We start from the raw sequence: 17,737 nt of genomic DNA, 5'->3' as shown, positions 1-17,737 counted from the left end.
CATTTAATAATGTAAGCATGTGGTAAAATTATTATGGAAACCCAAGTGTTCTGTATTCTATTTTGTTATAAGTATACGTTAATGTATATGTTAAGTTTTCTGTATTCTATTTGTTGTGAGAAACTAGCTCCTTTACACTATTCCCAGTATCTGGTACACTCAGCACATCACAGAGTTCTCACTGCTAAGATTATTTTCTATTAATCATGGCATCTTAACATATCTAAGTGTCAGACTCTATGAGGATATTACCACTCTCTCCAGGTAAGAGATGAGGAAAATCAGAAACTTCCCAGCAAATGAGTAAAGGAGCTAGGACCAGACCAGGTCTGTAGCCCTGGGGCTCTTTCCTGCATAGATGTAACCTGATTGTTGACTGTGAAGGTCCATAGACAATTTATCAAAGAAGGGATGTTCTGGGCTGTCCTGTCCAAGTCAATAGTCATTAGTCCTATGTTGCACTTGAACACATTAAATGTGGCCCAGAGGAATCCAGGAATTCAATAAGATGAGAAGCATCAAACCATCTGCCATTATGATAATTAGGTCTGGGGCCTGTCTGCATCTTCCCATCGTGAAAGAAGAATGTTTGTGTGCGCTCTCAGAGAATCTTTTTATCTTTCCTGTTACTTTTCAACTGCCTATTAATTGGAAGTAGTTCTTACGTTTTCCTAGAGCGTAAATTATTGTGCTTAACAAGAGTCATTCAATCTTATGTTCTTATAATCACTATCTTCCCTTTGCCTGTTACGTGACACCACTATGTCGTCTAAATTCACTGGATGAGACTTGTAACAATTAAACATCAATGTATGCAAGCAGATACCTGTGCTCTACCTACCAACAGTGATAAAATGAATTTCTAATTGTCAACAAAGTGGCATCTTATTGTTTGATTTCTCTGCCACCTCTAATACCAATTGTCACAGATTGAATTCTCTTGGAGCAGACATTGAGATGGAGTTTTATATGTTGCATATTTATCAGGAATGATTATCTGTGTACTAGGGAGAGAGAAAGAATATTTTGGCTGTAGAAGATGTCAAACTCCACTGCAGACCCACAGACAGCCCCATAGGCGTGGGGCAGGGCCCATAAATGTATAGAATTTCTCATTAATTATGTTTATTTACATTGTCTGTTTCCTCAGACATAGAAAGAGGCATATTACTCAGAGGGACACTGGATTTTGAGTGCAGCATACAATGGACTAGGAAAAATTACTCTGACCCATATGACAGAAGACAGAGGATTCTGTGACAGTTCTAGGCTGCAGTGGAAGCTGACCATACTACTTTGACCTTATGATCAGATAAGATGATGCTTGACATATTTTTAGTAACTAAGTTTTCTGTGTTGATTTTCTGGAATACTCCAGCTGGAAGGTCACACCATAAATCCCTAGTGTTTTGGAGTCAGAGTCTTGTCTTCTTTGGGAGATAACTACTTGCAGTTTGAGAAGCAACTCTGTGAATACTAATGGACTCTGCTAAAGACTGAATGGCTGTGCTTGGGGCTTCAAGGGATTATGTAGCTAACACTGCCCACCTTGAGCTGGGTATTATCAGATACTCTGAGTCATAAGATCATACAAGTATAACTAAATGTGGAATGAAAATCAGGATACAACTCATGTTAGTCTATCTGGGCTGTTGTAACAAAATAGCAGAAACTTGGTGGCTTATGAAAAAGAAAGATTTATTTCTCACAGTTCTGAGGCTGAGTATTCCAAGATCAAGGTGTTGGTAAAATTGCTGTGGTAAGGGCCCACTAACCCTTCATGGACAGTGCCTTTTTGCCATGTACTCATAAGGAGCGAAGAAATCTTTTTTGGCTTCTTTTACAAGGGCACTGAACCCATTAATGTGCATTGCCCTCATGACCCAAATACTTCCAAAATACCCTACCTCATAATAACGTCACCTGGAAGGTTAAAGTTTTAGCCTATGAATTTTGAGGAACACATATACTCAGCCTATAGCAGGACCTAATTTGATCTAGGGTATATACCTAAGTTACAGAAATAGTTGGCCCAGAATTCCATGTAAACTATTTCTATTGAACCACTGTTTATCCCTTAGTTCACTTCTATGGCCTTCAAGGGAGTTCTCTATGACTAAGTTGTTGTGATGGAAACTTTGGGTCTGGTTCTCAGATGGGTCAGCTCAATAGATGATGTGAGCTACATATGTACTGCTACTATACTTAAGCCCATTCCAGGTGTTCACTTATAGGACAGTGGTGAGGGGATATCCTCCCAGTGAGCAGAGTTAAGAAGAATATACTTGATTATTCATTTTGATATAAAAATGGCAAATGATTTCTACTAGTTGAATTGGGAGTTAAACAGACAAAAATTATGAATAAAATAAAGTTGGGAAAATTATAAGCAGATGAATATGGAGAGGGGGTACAAAGTCTGTGAATTATGGTATGTTTCATTGATGTCTAAAAGAGAGCTTCTATCATAGAGGAGAATCTAGACCAGTAAGTGAATAGGATGGCTTGTCCTGCTGATGTCATTTGGCTTGTTTCTCAGCTGCCACTGTGTTTGCACAATGGGCCCATACACATTTATGGTGGTAGAAATGGAACTATGTATGGGCCCAACCGTATGGGTTCCTTCTCACCAAGGCTGGTAGCTACTGCCATTGCTAATTGGACAAAATGTCAAATACAGTTACCAATATGGACCCATAAAATGTTATCAACATTAGAGGCATGCTGAAATGAGACAGGTGCAATTCTGTTGGACTCTTTAAACCCTGGAAGAAGCAATAATTTACTTTTACCAAATTGATATAATTAAATCTGGATATGGATTTTCTTTCTTATATACAGTACTTCTGCAAACCCTACCACCCAGGCTCTTACAAAATCACTAATTTATTGGAACGGGATGCTGGACAATGATTTATTTTATTTATTTTTTTTTTCAGACTAACAATTTCTTAGCAAACAAAGTGAGGAGATAAGTGCATTACCATAGAATCCACTTCTCTCAGTACATGGCTTATTACCACAAACTACCAACATCATACAATGGAACGACCTGTTAAATGGTTTGCAGAATGACAGTTTGGGGCCATGACACCATGCAGTTTTGGGAAGCTGTCCTTTAAAATTTGTTATAGACATTAAACTAAAGGCTATTATATAATGCTGTGTCCCCAATATCTAGAATCCCAGTTCCATAACCAAGAGGTGAAAGTAAAATTACTTCTGTTAACCCATTTTGGAACTTTGAATTTCCTATCTTCATAATTCAGTGTGTGGTACATCAGAAATCCTGGTTTCTAATGGAGGGATGTTTCTTCCAAGAGACACAATGAAGTTCCTACTCAACTTGAAGCTAAAACAGCTACCTTATGAAATTTGGCTCCTCATCACAGTGAACAAATACGCAAGGAAAAGAGTTACTATGCTGGAAGGAGTGATAGACATTCATTATGACAAAGAGAGTTACCTGCTATACAAAGTAGGTAGAGTAGAGTATGTTTGGGACCTGGAAGAGTCACCAAGTGTCTCTTGATGCTTCAATGCCCATAAATAAATATGAATGGAAAATTTCAGCAATCCAGTTCACCAAATAAAAGTCAATTAAGTGCTCAGACTCCTTGAAGTAAAAGTTTCGGTCATCCCTTAGTTAACAAACACATACCAACTGAAATGAGGGTGCTCTAAAATGGGTAATAGAAGAAGTTGATAAATATTAATCATCCTGAAATGACTTACAGATAGATGGGCTACAGTTAACTCTCTTATATAAAGTCTTCCATAAATTTGACGGTCTTCTAACAATTTGGAGAGTTGGCTATGAATTGGAATTAATGGAGTGCTTGAGCCTATGCAAGTGATGCACTAGGAAGACTGTGTTCTAATGCACTATATCACTTCCTCTCTGCTTCACCCATGATTCCTGTCACGAATTCAGCAAACGATATTTTGCATACCATGCCTCATGTTAAGCTCTACCTCCCTTGATACTGAAAGCTTTTTTTCTGGCATATGCTATGAGTAACGTGGCAGCTAGCTTAGAATTCACAAGCACAACACAGAATTTCAGGAAGTTAATCACTCATAGGGAAACTCTCTATAGGTGATGGGGGTCTGATGGACAATTACTTCTTTCATCTCGTGAATCCTCAGATCCTTATTTAAGGCCCTTCAGAGAGTCCAAGTAGGATTGAGCACCTATCATTCACAGAAACAGCCTATTTGAAAATGTCTTTTTATAGGCTTTTACTCTTTTTCTGTTACACTCGTCTTGGTTCTTCGCTTCTGCTTCCTAGGAACATTTCCCCAATAAACCATTTGCATTAAAATTCCCTTGAGCTATGATTCTAAGGGGACCTAGACTAATACATGCATGTGGACATAGTTCTATGAATAGATTCCTTGTTTTTATTATCTCCAGAGTGTTCATATATCTGTTAAATACATCAGAATAGATAAGCTCTCTAGAAGTGTAGAGATTTTTTAAAAAGACCAAAATATCTTCCCCGAAACACAATATTTTAGAGGAGGACATAAAAGAGGAGCCTACAGAGGAGAGAGGACTAGTCATTGAGTAAAAAGTAATATTAGAAGTTTCAAATTGTACATCATGAAAATTTTGGCAGGTAGATTTTTCAGATCCTGGGATCACTCAAAAATCAAACTTTATAATTAGGATAATTTGGAAACATATATTAAAGTCATTAGAATAATTTTTAATTTATTATTTAGAATCAAGTCAGAGACATTTTCTTTTATGAATCATTCCTTCAAGTTGGAAACACAAACTATTAACAGTAATATTTGCAAGTAAAGGGTGTCATAAAATAAATAATTTCAGAAAGTCTGCAGTTACTTGGTATTGGTAGTAAGTCATGCTTCAGTTTTATTCAAACTTGTAGTTCAACAGTTAATCTGGAGAAATACGATCAGGATGGGAGAGCTCAGAGAATTTTAAATTCCAAATGCAGGTATTGTTAGGTATTTCAATTTTCTAGGTCAATCATTAGCTTCCTTCAAACTCTAATGTTTAGATTTCTAAAAACAAACAAGAAAAACCAGCTGCCTTTTGTTATTTTGGTCTTCTGTCTTAATTGAATATTGTTTGTCTATTAATGAAGTATCCCTTGTCTTGATTTTACAAAGACTACAAACCATGTACAATTTTGCCTGTGTCCTCTGCTCAGGACATTTCAAGTTTGCAGAGGATGTGCAAGGGCAATTTATTTAAAAAGAGTGGGGTTCTTCCACCAAGCTCAGATCTTTCCTGGAATTCTTCTGCTCCATGTCCTGCCTAATCAGCTGCTGCACTCATGGATGATCAGAGTTCCTGGGTCATATTAGTGTGTTCTCATGCTGCAAGAAGGACACACCCAAGACTGGCAAATTTATAAAGGAGGGAGGATTAGTTGACTCATAGTTCACTGTTGCCAGGGAATGGGAGGCCTCAGGAAACTTACAGTCATGATAGAATGGGAAGCAAATATGTCCTTCTTCATGTGGCAGCAGCAAGGAGAAACATGGGAGCTGAGCAAAGGGGGATGTTTCTTATAAAAGCATCGTAACTTGAGAAAACTTAATTACTCTCAAGAGAATAGCATGGGAGAAACCACTCCCATGATTCAATTATCCCCAACCAGATTCCTCCCATGACCCACGGGGATTTTCAGAATTACAATTCAAGATGAAATTTGGGTGAGGACACAGTCAAATCATATGACTTGTCATTCAGATAACTGAAAAAAAGCCACACAAATGTAAAAATTACTAGCTCTCTGTAGGTGCATGTTGTCAACACTCAATAACGGTTGTCTAACTGAATTAAAGATGTCCTTTAACACTCAATTTAATAGCCACTAGTCAGAAGATGCTTTCTTGAACATCCATTTCTATAGGCCATGATCAATGTCCCTCATTCAGAAACCTCCTCAAGGCTTCCCTAACTCTTTGGGCACATGATGAGTAGAGTACTTGACAAGAAAATTATATCATTTATTTTCTTCTCTGCTGCTTCTATTTAAATCTTGATAACCTTGGAGAAAGGTATTCCTCCATGTTTAACAGAGTGACAAGTAGTTACTATTACTTTATAAATGCTGAATAAGTGTAAAAATTTTATAAGATGGAGTATTTCTAGATTTTTATATGCCATCAAGATTTACAAATACATACATAATAAATGAGTTTATAAATTCATATAAAATGTGCTTTCAAGGTCTACAGTATTAAATAACATTTACCACAAATGAATGCTGAGTATTCCAATAAAAATGCAGGACTAGAGCTATTAATGCAGATAATGATTAGAATATCACAAGAGAACACTAACTTAAATTATACCAGTGACCATAGAAAAGCAGAAAAGATGCTTATTTTTCTTCCTCTAAACTTTATTTTTTACTATTGAAGAACTCAGTAAAAGAGATCTTAAAGTAAAATAAGTCCCATTTAAATAAGAAGAAAAATCTCGACCCATTAGGAGAGGCTTTAACCACATTTCTACGTATATGAACATGGTAATTATAAAACAGTTGAGCCTTAATCTACTGTGTTATTGCCTATACCTGGGAGGCAAATGATCTATTTGAATAGAATGGCCTTATGTCCAACCATGGAGATCAGCTAAGGGAATCCAAAGCAGAACAACTCCAGTGGTAGTGATCTTTCCTGGAAAACATCTGCTGCCAGCTGAGTGTGTTTACATTTTTGCAGCAGTGGCAGATGTGCTCGCAGTCAGCCCATCTGTGTGGTGCCAGAGGCTGAAGCCAAGGAAGCTGGGCTGGACAGACAGCAGAGAATGAGGTTACTATAATATCCTTACTTGTTCTAGAAAATGCAAACTAGTGCATCATAGCACTTGTTTCTTCCTGTGCTACAAAAAAGGCCTGAAAGTTAACTGATTTGTATGTATGGCCTAGAATGAGCAATAGCTTTTAGTTGTTCGACTGCTCTTAGGAATGGAACCATGTAGGTGTGTGATCAATATTTTTAAAAAGAGAGTAATAATTTCTGTAAAAAATAATTTAAGAAATGTTTAGAGAATAAATATATCACTTTAAACATTTTTCATATTTGAAAATATTAAAAATAGTTAGTAGGTACGTAAACACTGAATAAGTATCAGCTTTTACATGTGAAACTCTTATTTGTTCTCTCTTCTTGTAATGTTTATTACATTTGTTACATTCAGAAGTGTTATCTAAAGTATGTTCTTCTGAAGATAATTTCATAGCCAAAAAAAGTACTTATAAAAGTATATATGACTTTTTAAACAATAGAATTTTCTTTCTTTATTATAGGTTCTCATCTCTTTTACTATGTTAATCTGTTTTCTAAATCTCCAAATGGGAAATGTATGGAGATGTCACACATCCTGGGCTAGAATTCTTTTGTGTTTACATGAGAAATCCTACTTTCATGATTGAATCAGAAATCAGCAATCTGGATGCAAAAAGTAAATAGAGTTATTTTTGTATTGGTATTCACTTTCTTACATAATTTGTTTATTGAGATTCTAAAAATTAAGCAATTAAGTGACTGAAATAGTTTATCTTTTAAAAATTTGTTAAGTTAGTTTGATACTTATATCTGATATTATTTTTTCTTCTCATGGGCTTATGCGTAATGAAGCTAGTTTATAGAGCAAATCATTAAGCTGCCACCTTAATTTGGAGGTTATGTTACTCCTATCCCCAAGAAAAGGAAAAATTATAAACAGAATGAAAATGATATCAACTGGGTGAGCTTAGCCATCTGCAGAATTTCAACTTTAAGAGATTTCTATAAACAGTTGCTAATGGAGATGAATAAAACACATTCAATCTAAATGTTTATGTAGGAAGTTTATATTTCGACTTTAAAATAGCTGTAATGTAATAAATTCTGTGATACATAAAGTCGGATTCGAACCTAAAGGTAATCCAGCTTGCATGAAGAAAACATAACAAGAATAGTCAGGAGCAAGAATTTGCAGTTTTTATCCAGCACCAATCAGGGAAAGACATTGACCTGGAAGTCCAGATATTCTTATTATCAAAAATGATTGTCCTATGTGGGGGCAGGAATTAGTAATTAGACCTTCACAAAGTCTAAATTACATATTATTTTTATATATCTACCTATATTTTTGATCTGTACTCATTAAATATTCATCTTTTTTTTGCAGACTATTTCCCAAAAAACTTCTTGGCTGCTAAAAAAGGCAGCATCAAAATGTGATGGTTAGGGACATGGACACTGAAGTCAGTGAGTTCAAGTCCTTGTTCTTTCATTTTTGAGCTGCATGATTTTGAGCACATCATATGACCTCTCCCGTAATCTTATCTATGAAATTATAATATTTGCAAAATCTATCTCATAGACTTATTAGTATTAAATTAGTTAATACACATAAGATATTAAAAACTATGTTTGGCTCAGAGTAAGAACAATTTAAGTCTTGATAACATGTGATGGGGGAGATTCAAATGACCTGGTACATTTTTGGGTTACTATGAGCACATATTCAATCCATTTTATACTAACATTATAGGCCCTGGTTAATTGGATTTGTTTGATACAGTAATCTATAGCTAATAAAACTTGTTCAAAAACTTAGAGAAATGTACATTTTAATAAACTATCTGGAAAGGCCCTACCTAATCAAAATGTTCATCTTGACACTTCTATTTTAAATTGTAGCATGTAATATAAGGAAAAGGTGTGAATAAGGCAATTTATATTTAAATCATAAATCGTGTAGAACATTATAGATATTTAAGTATAAGGCAAATAAAAATGTATGCCAAGTTTTAATTCCAGAAAAGGTTTGTAAAAAATAGTGTATTTGGCATTGCTTAAAATAAGTATTAAAGGTGCAAAAACTTGCTAAATTTTGAAATTCTTGGTTAGGAAAATTTAAATAATTTCCTTTATTTGGAGACTTCCTAGTTTGTAATATAATACTGTTCCTTATTAATTCCAGGGAGTATTGTGGAATTATGTGAGAATGTATCAATCCTTTGCAGAGCATGTTAAATAGTAATGTTTCTCAGAATATATTTTGAAAAGGATTGGGCTATAACATAAAATAATAAGAGTAAAGAGAGGGAAAACCATACCTAAACCAATAAGCCCTTAAATAATATTTGACAGTAGGATTAAATTATTTTTAAATATTGCCTTTTAGAAAATTGCTTCAGGTATGAAAACTCATATTACAATCTGGAAGCTCTTCCATAACATCAAAAATTGAGTTCTACATGATAAGATCTGATTATAACCCCCCAAATAGCTAGGAATAACCTATTGTATTTGAATCTTTGAAAAAATAAAGTAATCATGCAAATATAAATAGCATCTATATTTATTAATTATTGTCAATGCTTCATTGTTGGTCTCCAGTAAATGTTTCAAAATTGCAGAATGCTACAGTGGCTTCTTAAAATTACAGTTAAACATTTCTGCACAAATCAATACAGAGTCTGAAAACAGACTTGCAAGTAATAGAAAGCCATGGAAGAAGATTTAAGCATGGAGTTTTTCGGAATCATCTCTGGGAAGGTAAATTGCAAACGGTATTACGTGAATTAAACAGCAGTTGAAATACTAAATCAAACATCTGCCATAGAATATGTGGTGTGTATGAAGCCATTGTATCTAAAATGACCCACTAACATTAGTCAGTGGGAGCATAAATTAGATATAAATGACTGTCACTTGTGAAATACTTTATCCTCTCAACCACAAACAAATATACTACACAAAAATCATTAAGGATTCCCTAATAGTCCTGGAGTTTTTTCCTATTGTTCTTATTCCCATGCATACACTTAAAAATAAATGGTTTGCCTAATTGCCAACCACTAGGACTAAGGGGAGTGGAAAACAAAAGCACTGACAAATCTTCTTAAAAGTGATCACCTGATGTTGACATACAAAGTATAATTAACGGTTTGGATACAAGAGATAAAAGAAACAGTGAAAAAAAGGATTTAATTTATTTTACAATTTTACAAATGATAAAACAATAATACCCGGTTACTACACAGGAACAATAAGAAAACAGTGTTGAACAGAATGAACTTGACAGAATAAACCTCATCTTTCAATTCCACAAATTGTGTAAGAAATACTCAGTAGCAATTATTCTGTGCAGCAATGCTATCTCTGTAAACTCTTTTTTTTTCCTGCTATTTACATTTGAAACACTTGTGCTTTTGCCAAGTACAAATAAAGAAATGATATTTATTAAAAGGTGCTACTTAAATGAGAAACACAAGGCCTGGAGCCACAATCTGAAAACTGCAATTCGGATACATTGCTAGCTTGAAGGCTTTACTTTTCTTCTTTATTATTATTTTTAAGATTTGGACATACTAGACCCTCACTGTAACTCTACGTATGAATGACATAGGATTCAGTTATAAACTAGATACCTCTTAAAGCAGGTTAGTAACTGAAGTCACAAAAGAACTTCTTTATTCTAAAGTGGCCTTACTTATCTCCAGGGGAGTTCACAGTGCAGACCCTGAAGATGTTAGCATAACACAAATCTAGTGTGTACATATTACAGACTTAGTGTGTATACACACATATACACATATATAACATTGTATATATGCATCACACATGTCTATTTGTACTATATAGATATATCTATAGCACATATATAATAAAATATCTATTTCTAGGTGGGCCTTATTTGAATTTTCTTTCATCAGATACAAATAATAACCCTCACTCAATTTTTAAAACATTGGGATATTGATAATGTTTGATAGGAAAACTTTCAAACTTGTAGAGATGACAACTAACTATACACAACTCTTCCCATACCCCTTCCACAATTATATATACTCCCTACAATAACCACATGAAAACAACTCTTTTATGAACCAAATATCACATTATATTCATTATGTCTAACTGGCTCAATTAGAAATAAATTAATTTGTTCATTCTTTTTCTGTATAGTAGCTGAATAACTAATTGGTATGTACACTACCTCTAGCATTACTTAAATAAATTGCTTTTGTAAGCATAAATATAGAAATTCCCATTAGCAATTGATATACAATTCATATGATATACAATACATGAAGACATTTGAATGCCCAGCACCTTCTTTAAGATAGAAAAACTTCCACAGTAGTTTCATCAGTCCTGTGGGCTGAATCATTAGATTTGCCCAGAAAATCTATTACTTGCTAACTTTTATTTTTTTACAACTTAACATTAATTAAAGCACAGGCTGAGTAATAATGATAAAAATGTTTCCATGGCCTATTCATGTCAACAGCACAATAACAACCATGTTCTGTAAGGAAAGGAATATTTCACAATCAGCTGTCTGAGCATTGCCAGGTACAGGGTTAAATAGTAAAAAATAAATTCAAATATTAAAACTGAATATATGATATTTTCAAAATTAAAAGAAAACTCCAGATATTTCAAGTATGCTTTTATAATATGATTTAGTTATAATTTTTTATGCTCCCCTATTCATTAAATCTCAACTCTTTTTCTTATTCGTTAGCCTTCATTGATCTTGCCCTGTTCCTAGAAGAAGGCCACAGTAGACAGTGAAAACCAGAGGGCAGATGGAAAGGTATGCAACAAGAAATAAAATGGGCTTGTACTGTTTGTCTTCTTTGAACCCTAAATACCTTTAACTTAATTCATTCTTGACTATTGAAAGTTCCCTGAGATGAACAAAAGTAGTCTCAGTCGATACTGAAGCCCTTTTCTCATGCTGAGCATTTTTGGAAGTGGGCAGTATAATTAGGGAACACAAAGGATACCGTGACAAAGCAATGTGAAAAAGCTAAAAAGGCACTACTCAATGCATCTATGAGGCAAACATCAATGCACAGAACAATGAATGGCTGAGATATGTGTGCTGTGGCCTTAACATTGTTTAAATGTATTTATTGAAAATATACTAAAAATGGGAAGGTGTGATGGCTCACACCTGTAATCCCAGCACTTTGAGAGGCTGAGGAGGGTGGATCACCTGAGGTCAGGAGTTCAAGACCAGCCTGGCCAACATGGTGAAACTTTGTCTTTACTAAAAAATACAAAATTAGCTGGGCATGGTGGTGGGTTCCTGTAATCCCAGCTATTTGGGAGGCTGAGGCACGAGAATCACTTGAACCCAGGAGGTGGAGGTTGCAGTCAGCCGAGATCACTTCACCGTACTCCAGCCTGGGTGACAGAGTGCGACTCCGTCTCAAAAAAAAAAAAAAAAGAAAGAAAGAAAGAAAGAAAAAGAAGAGAAGAGAAGGAAATAATATACTAAAAATGGCAAGGTACCTTGCTACTGCTTTTTTAAAACATACTTAAATGAGTGCCTGGATGGATTTTACCTATAAGAAATTTGCTTGTGACTTCTAGATTTTTGTTGGATTTAAATTAAAGGCAACTTGAACAACTTAGTTGAAAGTAGTCCAAATTCAGATTTTATAAATCACTTTTAATTTGTTAAGTAAACCGGACTTTTCAACTTTACATTAAAAACTTGTGTCTAATTCTCTTACAATACCCAATAGATAAGAGGTTTAATTATAAAAGTACATCAACCTTCCATTCATTTTCAGTTATCAGTCTTCTATATGCATTATATTTTACTTATAGACACATACATTCTCAAAAGATGTAATATTCTATATCCCAAGGTTTTACTATAATTAAAAAAATACTACATGTAATTAAAAATATTGAGAACTGTACTACTGTGAATATCCTTTTCCATGGACACACACAAGCACACACGCGAGCGCGCGCATACACACACACACACTCTTCACGGTTTTTATTCATTTCTCAGACTGTTTTCCCTAAGAAAGCAAACATATATATTCTCCGTGCCATTTCTTCTTTCCTCAAATTGTCTCCCCAAGAAATAAGAAATCAAAGTAGAAGTGAGAATGCAGTGCTTCTACTTTCTAACCAAACAATCTACTATCATAGTATAAGTTACCAGAAAACTGGCCTATTGGTCAGTTCTGTTATACATTAAATTTTTAAAATTACTTTGTTAATAATTTTATATGTTTCTTGAAAAACACGTGATATTGTGACGAAGTTTAACTACAGAATATGTTGGGCAATTAAATCTATTTTAAGTGCAAAATATTGACACAGAATTTTCTTGTTAAACCTCTTGGAATTAATCATCTTTGTTTTGAAAACAATACTCTATTAAAATTGATATTTCTGCACTAATAAATTGAACAGTAATGTATAGAGCATTCCCATATTTCCATTTGAATGACAAGGGAAATATCAAAGAACTGGAAGTCACATTTCTCTATTTCAATCAAATATTTATTCTAAAGGGCAAAATGCTTCCACAAAATTATTATGTAATGTAAAACATGTGAAAGACATTTCAAATGAAAATAAAGTGTGAGTTTGGAAATTTAAAAATATTTAGAGCAACTTTCACATTAATAGCAAAATAATATATTCATGTTAAGCATATATTATTTTCAGTAAAGAAAAATGGTTTGCTGTGTAGAAACACAAGTATAATCTTTGGTACCAAAGATCTTTTTTATTCTGCCTATTTTACCATCTCAGATGACATGGAACATCTTTTCTTTAGAATGACCTAATATTACATAGAGGCACAGTTTAGCTGGTACCTTCTACACCACTGGAAAATAATATGGAGGTTTAGAGTTGTGCAAAATAAAACATTTTTTTAAAAAGTCTTTGTGTGATAGATTTCCAAAAAATATAAGAAATTTAAAAATAATTACTTAAAGTTTATTTTCCTCATTCATATGTATCTCAGAAAGGATTTCTAAGCACTCCAATACCCAAACCAAAAAAGATTCCAGAAGACAAACAAAAACATAAATTAAAACATAAAATTTGTAATCAGACTCAGAGTCCTGACTGAAGGCATGTACTTAAGTTGTTTAATCTTATGGATTTCATTGCTCAAATTGCTTCCGTCTTGGTTTCTGGTGACAAGGATGGTTTAATTTCCCAAGGACTGAGTTGTATTCCTGGGGTTTCTCTTCTAATGTGCTTGGCGTTGCTGTGGGCAGCCTGACAGTGATGAACATATTTACTTTGCTAACTAATGATGAGTGCACTGTTGGATCTTGTAAACACTACTGATTATACATTCAAACTGTATTCTTAGTGGAAGTGGCACTTACTAGGACCCTTGAAGTCAGAATGTTTAATTTTTAGAGCACTTTTCAGGTATTTCATCAGCTGGTTGTAAATTTCTCATGAACGTCCTTTATTAAGGACTTTCAATAAATTTTCAGTTAATTGGTGGGTGCTGAAACCCAGCCATGTTTTGGATCCTATTTTCAAATCTTCAGAAGCATCTTCAGAAAAGAAGTGCATATTGTCTGTATGTTTCAAAATGTACTTTATTGCTTTACACACTTTCCTGTTGTCAGTTTTAGAGCTCCTCTATTATGTAGCACATTTAATGTTTTGAATTCTAACGGCATTCTGTGAGGGCTTGCATTAGAAAAGTACCTATATTTTAAGTCATCATAGTAATGATATTTGACAGCTTTTCCATTCAAATCCTTAGGAAATGGCCAGAATCCATACAGGTGAATTTCATCACAGAATCTTGTGGCAAGTGTATACATGAGGAGACCTGTGCTGGGTCTTTTGATAGGAACTTTGTTGGTCAGCCAGTAGCTGGAAAAACAAAACAAAACAAAAAATCAAGAAGAGAAGAATTTAGAGGAACATAGAGCATATCCTATAACAATTACATGATGTAGAAAACTTAAAAGGTATCTTTATGAATAATATTTTAAAGGATAACTGAAGAAATATTTTTAAGCATTTAGAAAATTTGATGCTTTTATTTTATGTTTTCTTTAACCCTTATTTTCTTTCTTGTTCTTGAGGTCATATAAATACCCAGGGGACCTGGGATGTAGGTAAATATTACTCTAGAATCTCAACTTTGAAATGAACCAATAACAAGCATTATATAATATACAGAGTAACATTTTCTCAAAAGAATTAAATATGACTGCACAAGTCATGATAATTGGGTACAGATTAAGTAATCCTCCCAGAAAAAAATAGATGGAAACTATCGCTACAGATTTTGAAAATGTTATTACAATTAAAAATCCAAGGAAAAAAGGCTTTATCTATGTTATATCAACTGATTTACTCAGCTCCATTTTCCAAGTCACTTTTTACTAAAGCAAATTAGAAGACTTACTTCTATTCACGTAAGAACAACAGCAATAAAAAATTTGTAGAATAATTGATAGTTTACCACTTATACCATTTAACATTTTATTAAATAGGTAAAATATATTTCAATGCTTATAAGTATTTTGTAGGCAATAAAGTACTTCAAAATGTTTAAATCCATCACTGCTATCAAACATTGGTGTGAAAAGCATGCAACTCACAAATTAATCATCACCTCTGGAAGAAAGGGGGCTTCCAATACTTCTTGGCATATTCATTTCGTTAAGGACAATGATCTTTTTTGAAAGCAGCTAAAAGAGTGTGGATTTTTTCTTTTAAAGTTGTCTAATTATAAACACAAAAACTTAATATGTTTTAAAAATTATTTAGATTTTACTATTGTCTTCTATTTGGAGAGATACGTACTCTGCCATCCAAATTTAAGGGGAGTATTATGTTAGATTTGGATGGTTGCTGTATTTAATAAACTTGCTTTAGATTTAACATAAGATTATTTTCTTCTTTTCTCTCTTTTTTAAAACTATTATAGTGCTTTCCAGGAGAGATAAAATACTCCTAGAATACTGAGTATGAAAAAAACTTAAAGTGATATGTTACTTCATTTCCTTAAATAACTTTATACTTTTAAACCTCACTGGAAACATCCAAACAGGAAAAATATACTTGGCCATTATAATTCCATATTTTGTCTTTCATGTTCTCCCTTCTCCCAGTCAGGATTAGTCTTACATATTTTCTCTTTTTCTCATTTAGTGAAGGCTGTGGGCTAAATATTTTGAGCTGTATGAAATGTGTTATTAACCCGTTGATATCACAATTGTTTTAAGACTGTCTGTTATCCATAAAGAAGATTTTATAAGGAATTTTCAGAGAACATCATCTAGGAATTTTCTCATAACTCACAGGAACTGAATGAGCAAAACCATAACCTATACACTATTCACATAATGTGGAATCCACAGACATTGATTCTCAGCCAGGAGCATAGTTAAACTTCTTCGAAGACTGAAGAAACTATGATGTGGCCAGAAGCTCTCTGGGCTTTGAGAAAACAAGTGTTTTTTAACATGAAATAATGATTATGGAAGAGTGTTGTGAATGTGATCTGTGTATGGTTACAGATGTTAGGTGATTAAATTGGTTAGTTAAAAAATGTATCTATTTATAAATGTTTAAAGTAAGCTAAGCAAATTCAAATTCAGTAAAAAAGAAAAGAGTATTTCCACTAGGCAAAGTCAATGAATAGAAATAATTTGGCAGTATGAGGGTCATGCTGAGTTATTTCTAAAGTGAGAAAAATGCTGCTATACTACTTGTATGAAACTCCAAGTTCTAAATATCAATGAATGCTTTGTATTTTCTAATTCTGGAGAGATTTCTTAAAGGTTTATATAACTATGACTGCTCATAGACAAATACCAAAGCAATTTCTATATGCAATACAAATAAGTAACTACAATGTCAGAAATGCTGAAGGCGAAATTATTGGCTTACATGCTTTAAAATGGTGTCAGAGATGTGCAATCAACCTTTTTTGATACAGGGCATCTTATCAGCTATCACAAATAAAATATCACTGAAGTGTCTTGAAAATGAAACTGATTGCAAAGCATCTTATTTGAAAATAATGGGTAGAGTGGCTTTAGAAACTTTTTTTTTGGTCTTGTTCTAAATAAATAACTATATGCAGTTAAAATATTGAATTAATTTAGCTTTAGAAATGTTAACAGAAAAATTAATTTGGTGATATTTGATTTGCAATACTTGGAATAGTTTCAAAGAAAAGTATGCCATCAATATTTCAGGACATTTTTGAAGAAACAATACAAAATAAATGCCACTTATCCTATTGATTTCTAAAAAGTGTCACGGAAAAATGCATCTTAATAAATGGCATCAATATGTAACAGATAAGTTGAGAAATGCCTTAAATAAGTCAGGCCATAAGTAATAACATTCTAAAAATTTAAAAACACAGACCTGATCAAATGCAGTCTATTGGACTATATTTCGTGTTTATTATCAACCTAAGGTTGTGCCTGAAATTGTACAGGCCAGTCTGAATTATTGCAATTCAGTATTTGTCCAGTAATAAATTCTACATATAAAAAGACCAAGAATAGACATTCTTTTTAATTCTGTTAGCATAATTGGTTAGGTAATATTAAAAGGTAGAGCCCAGACTACAATTTTGAAATCCATACCTGTATGTATCCACATTTTTACAATTTGATATTTAAAAACTGCAAATTTTTATGTAGTATATCAAAAATAGATAGATTTTTAAGTTGTTTTTCATCCTCATTGGAACAAATATTAAATTGAAAATAATGCATTGATAAAATCATGGAATATTCACACTGTTTCAGTATAACATGTTCTAATTTTTACTTCAAATGTACATGTTACAGTTTAAAATTTAGCAAAATTTTAAATTCAATAATTTAGCTTGCATACATGTATTTCTTTTTCTGTAAGTTGATTTCTTTTTGAGTTATGAGATCAATGTAAGCTCCAAGTATAAAATATAAAGGTAAAAAAATCTGAG

At 33.3% G+C, this 17,737-nt stretch overlaps 1 protein-coding gene across 2 annotated transcripts in view; it reads right to left on the bottom strand.

The window, feature by feature from the left end:
* Window positions 1–17,737, bottom strand: part of ST8SIA4 (ST8 alpha-N-acetyl-neuraminide alpha-2,8-sialyltransferase 4) — a 137,117-nt gene that overhangs the window by 32,607 nt on the left and 86,773 nt on the right. Inside the window, exon 5 of one of the 2 annotated variants that reach the window (XM_002744743.6) lies at window positions 9,956–14,652. The exons of the other annotated variant lie outside the window; for it this stretch is intronic. Within the exon in view, the coding sequence (XP_002744789.1) occupies window positions 14,370–14,652 (283 nt within the window). The 3' untranslated portion in view covers window positions 9,956–14,369. Of the gene's footprint in view, window positions 1–9,955; window positions 14,653–17,737 lie in introns of those variants that run through there. 2 annotated transcript variants of the gene reach the window in all.

Source organism: Callithrix jacchus, chromosome 2 (assembly GCF_049354715.1).
Source record: "Callithrix jacchus isolate 240 chromosome 2, calJac240_pri, whole genome shotgun sequence".
Classification (NCBI taxonomy): Eukaryota; Metazoa; Chordata; class Mammalia; order Primates; family Cebidae; genus Callithrix; species Callithrix jacchus.
Note: the sequence above shows the minus strand (reverse complement) of the source record. Positions and strands in the feature narration are given on the sequence as shown.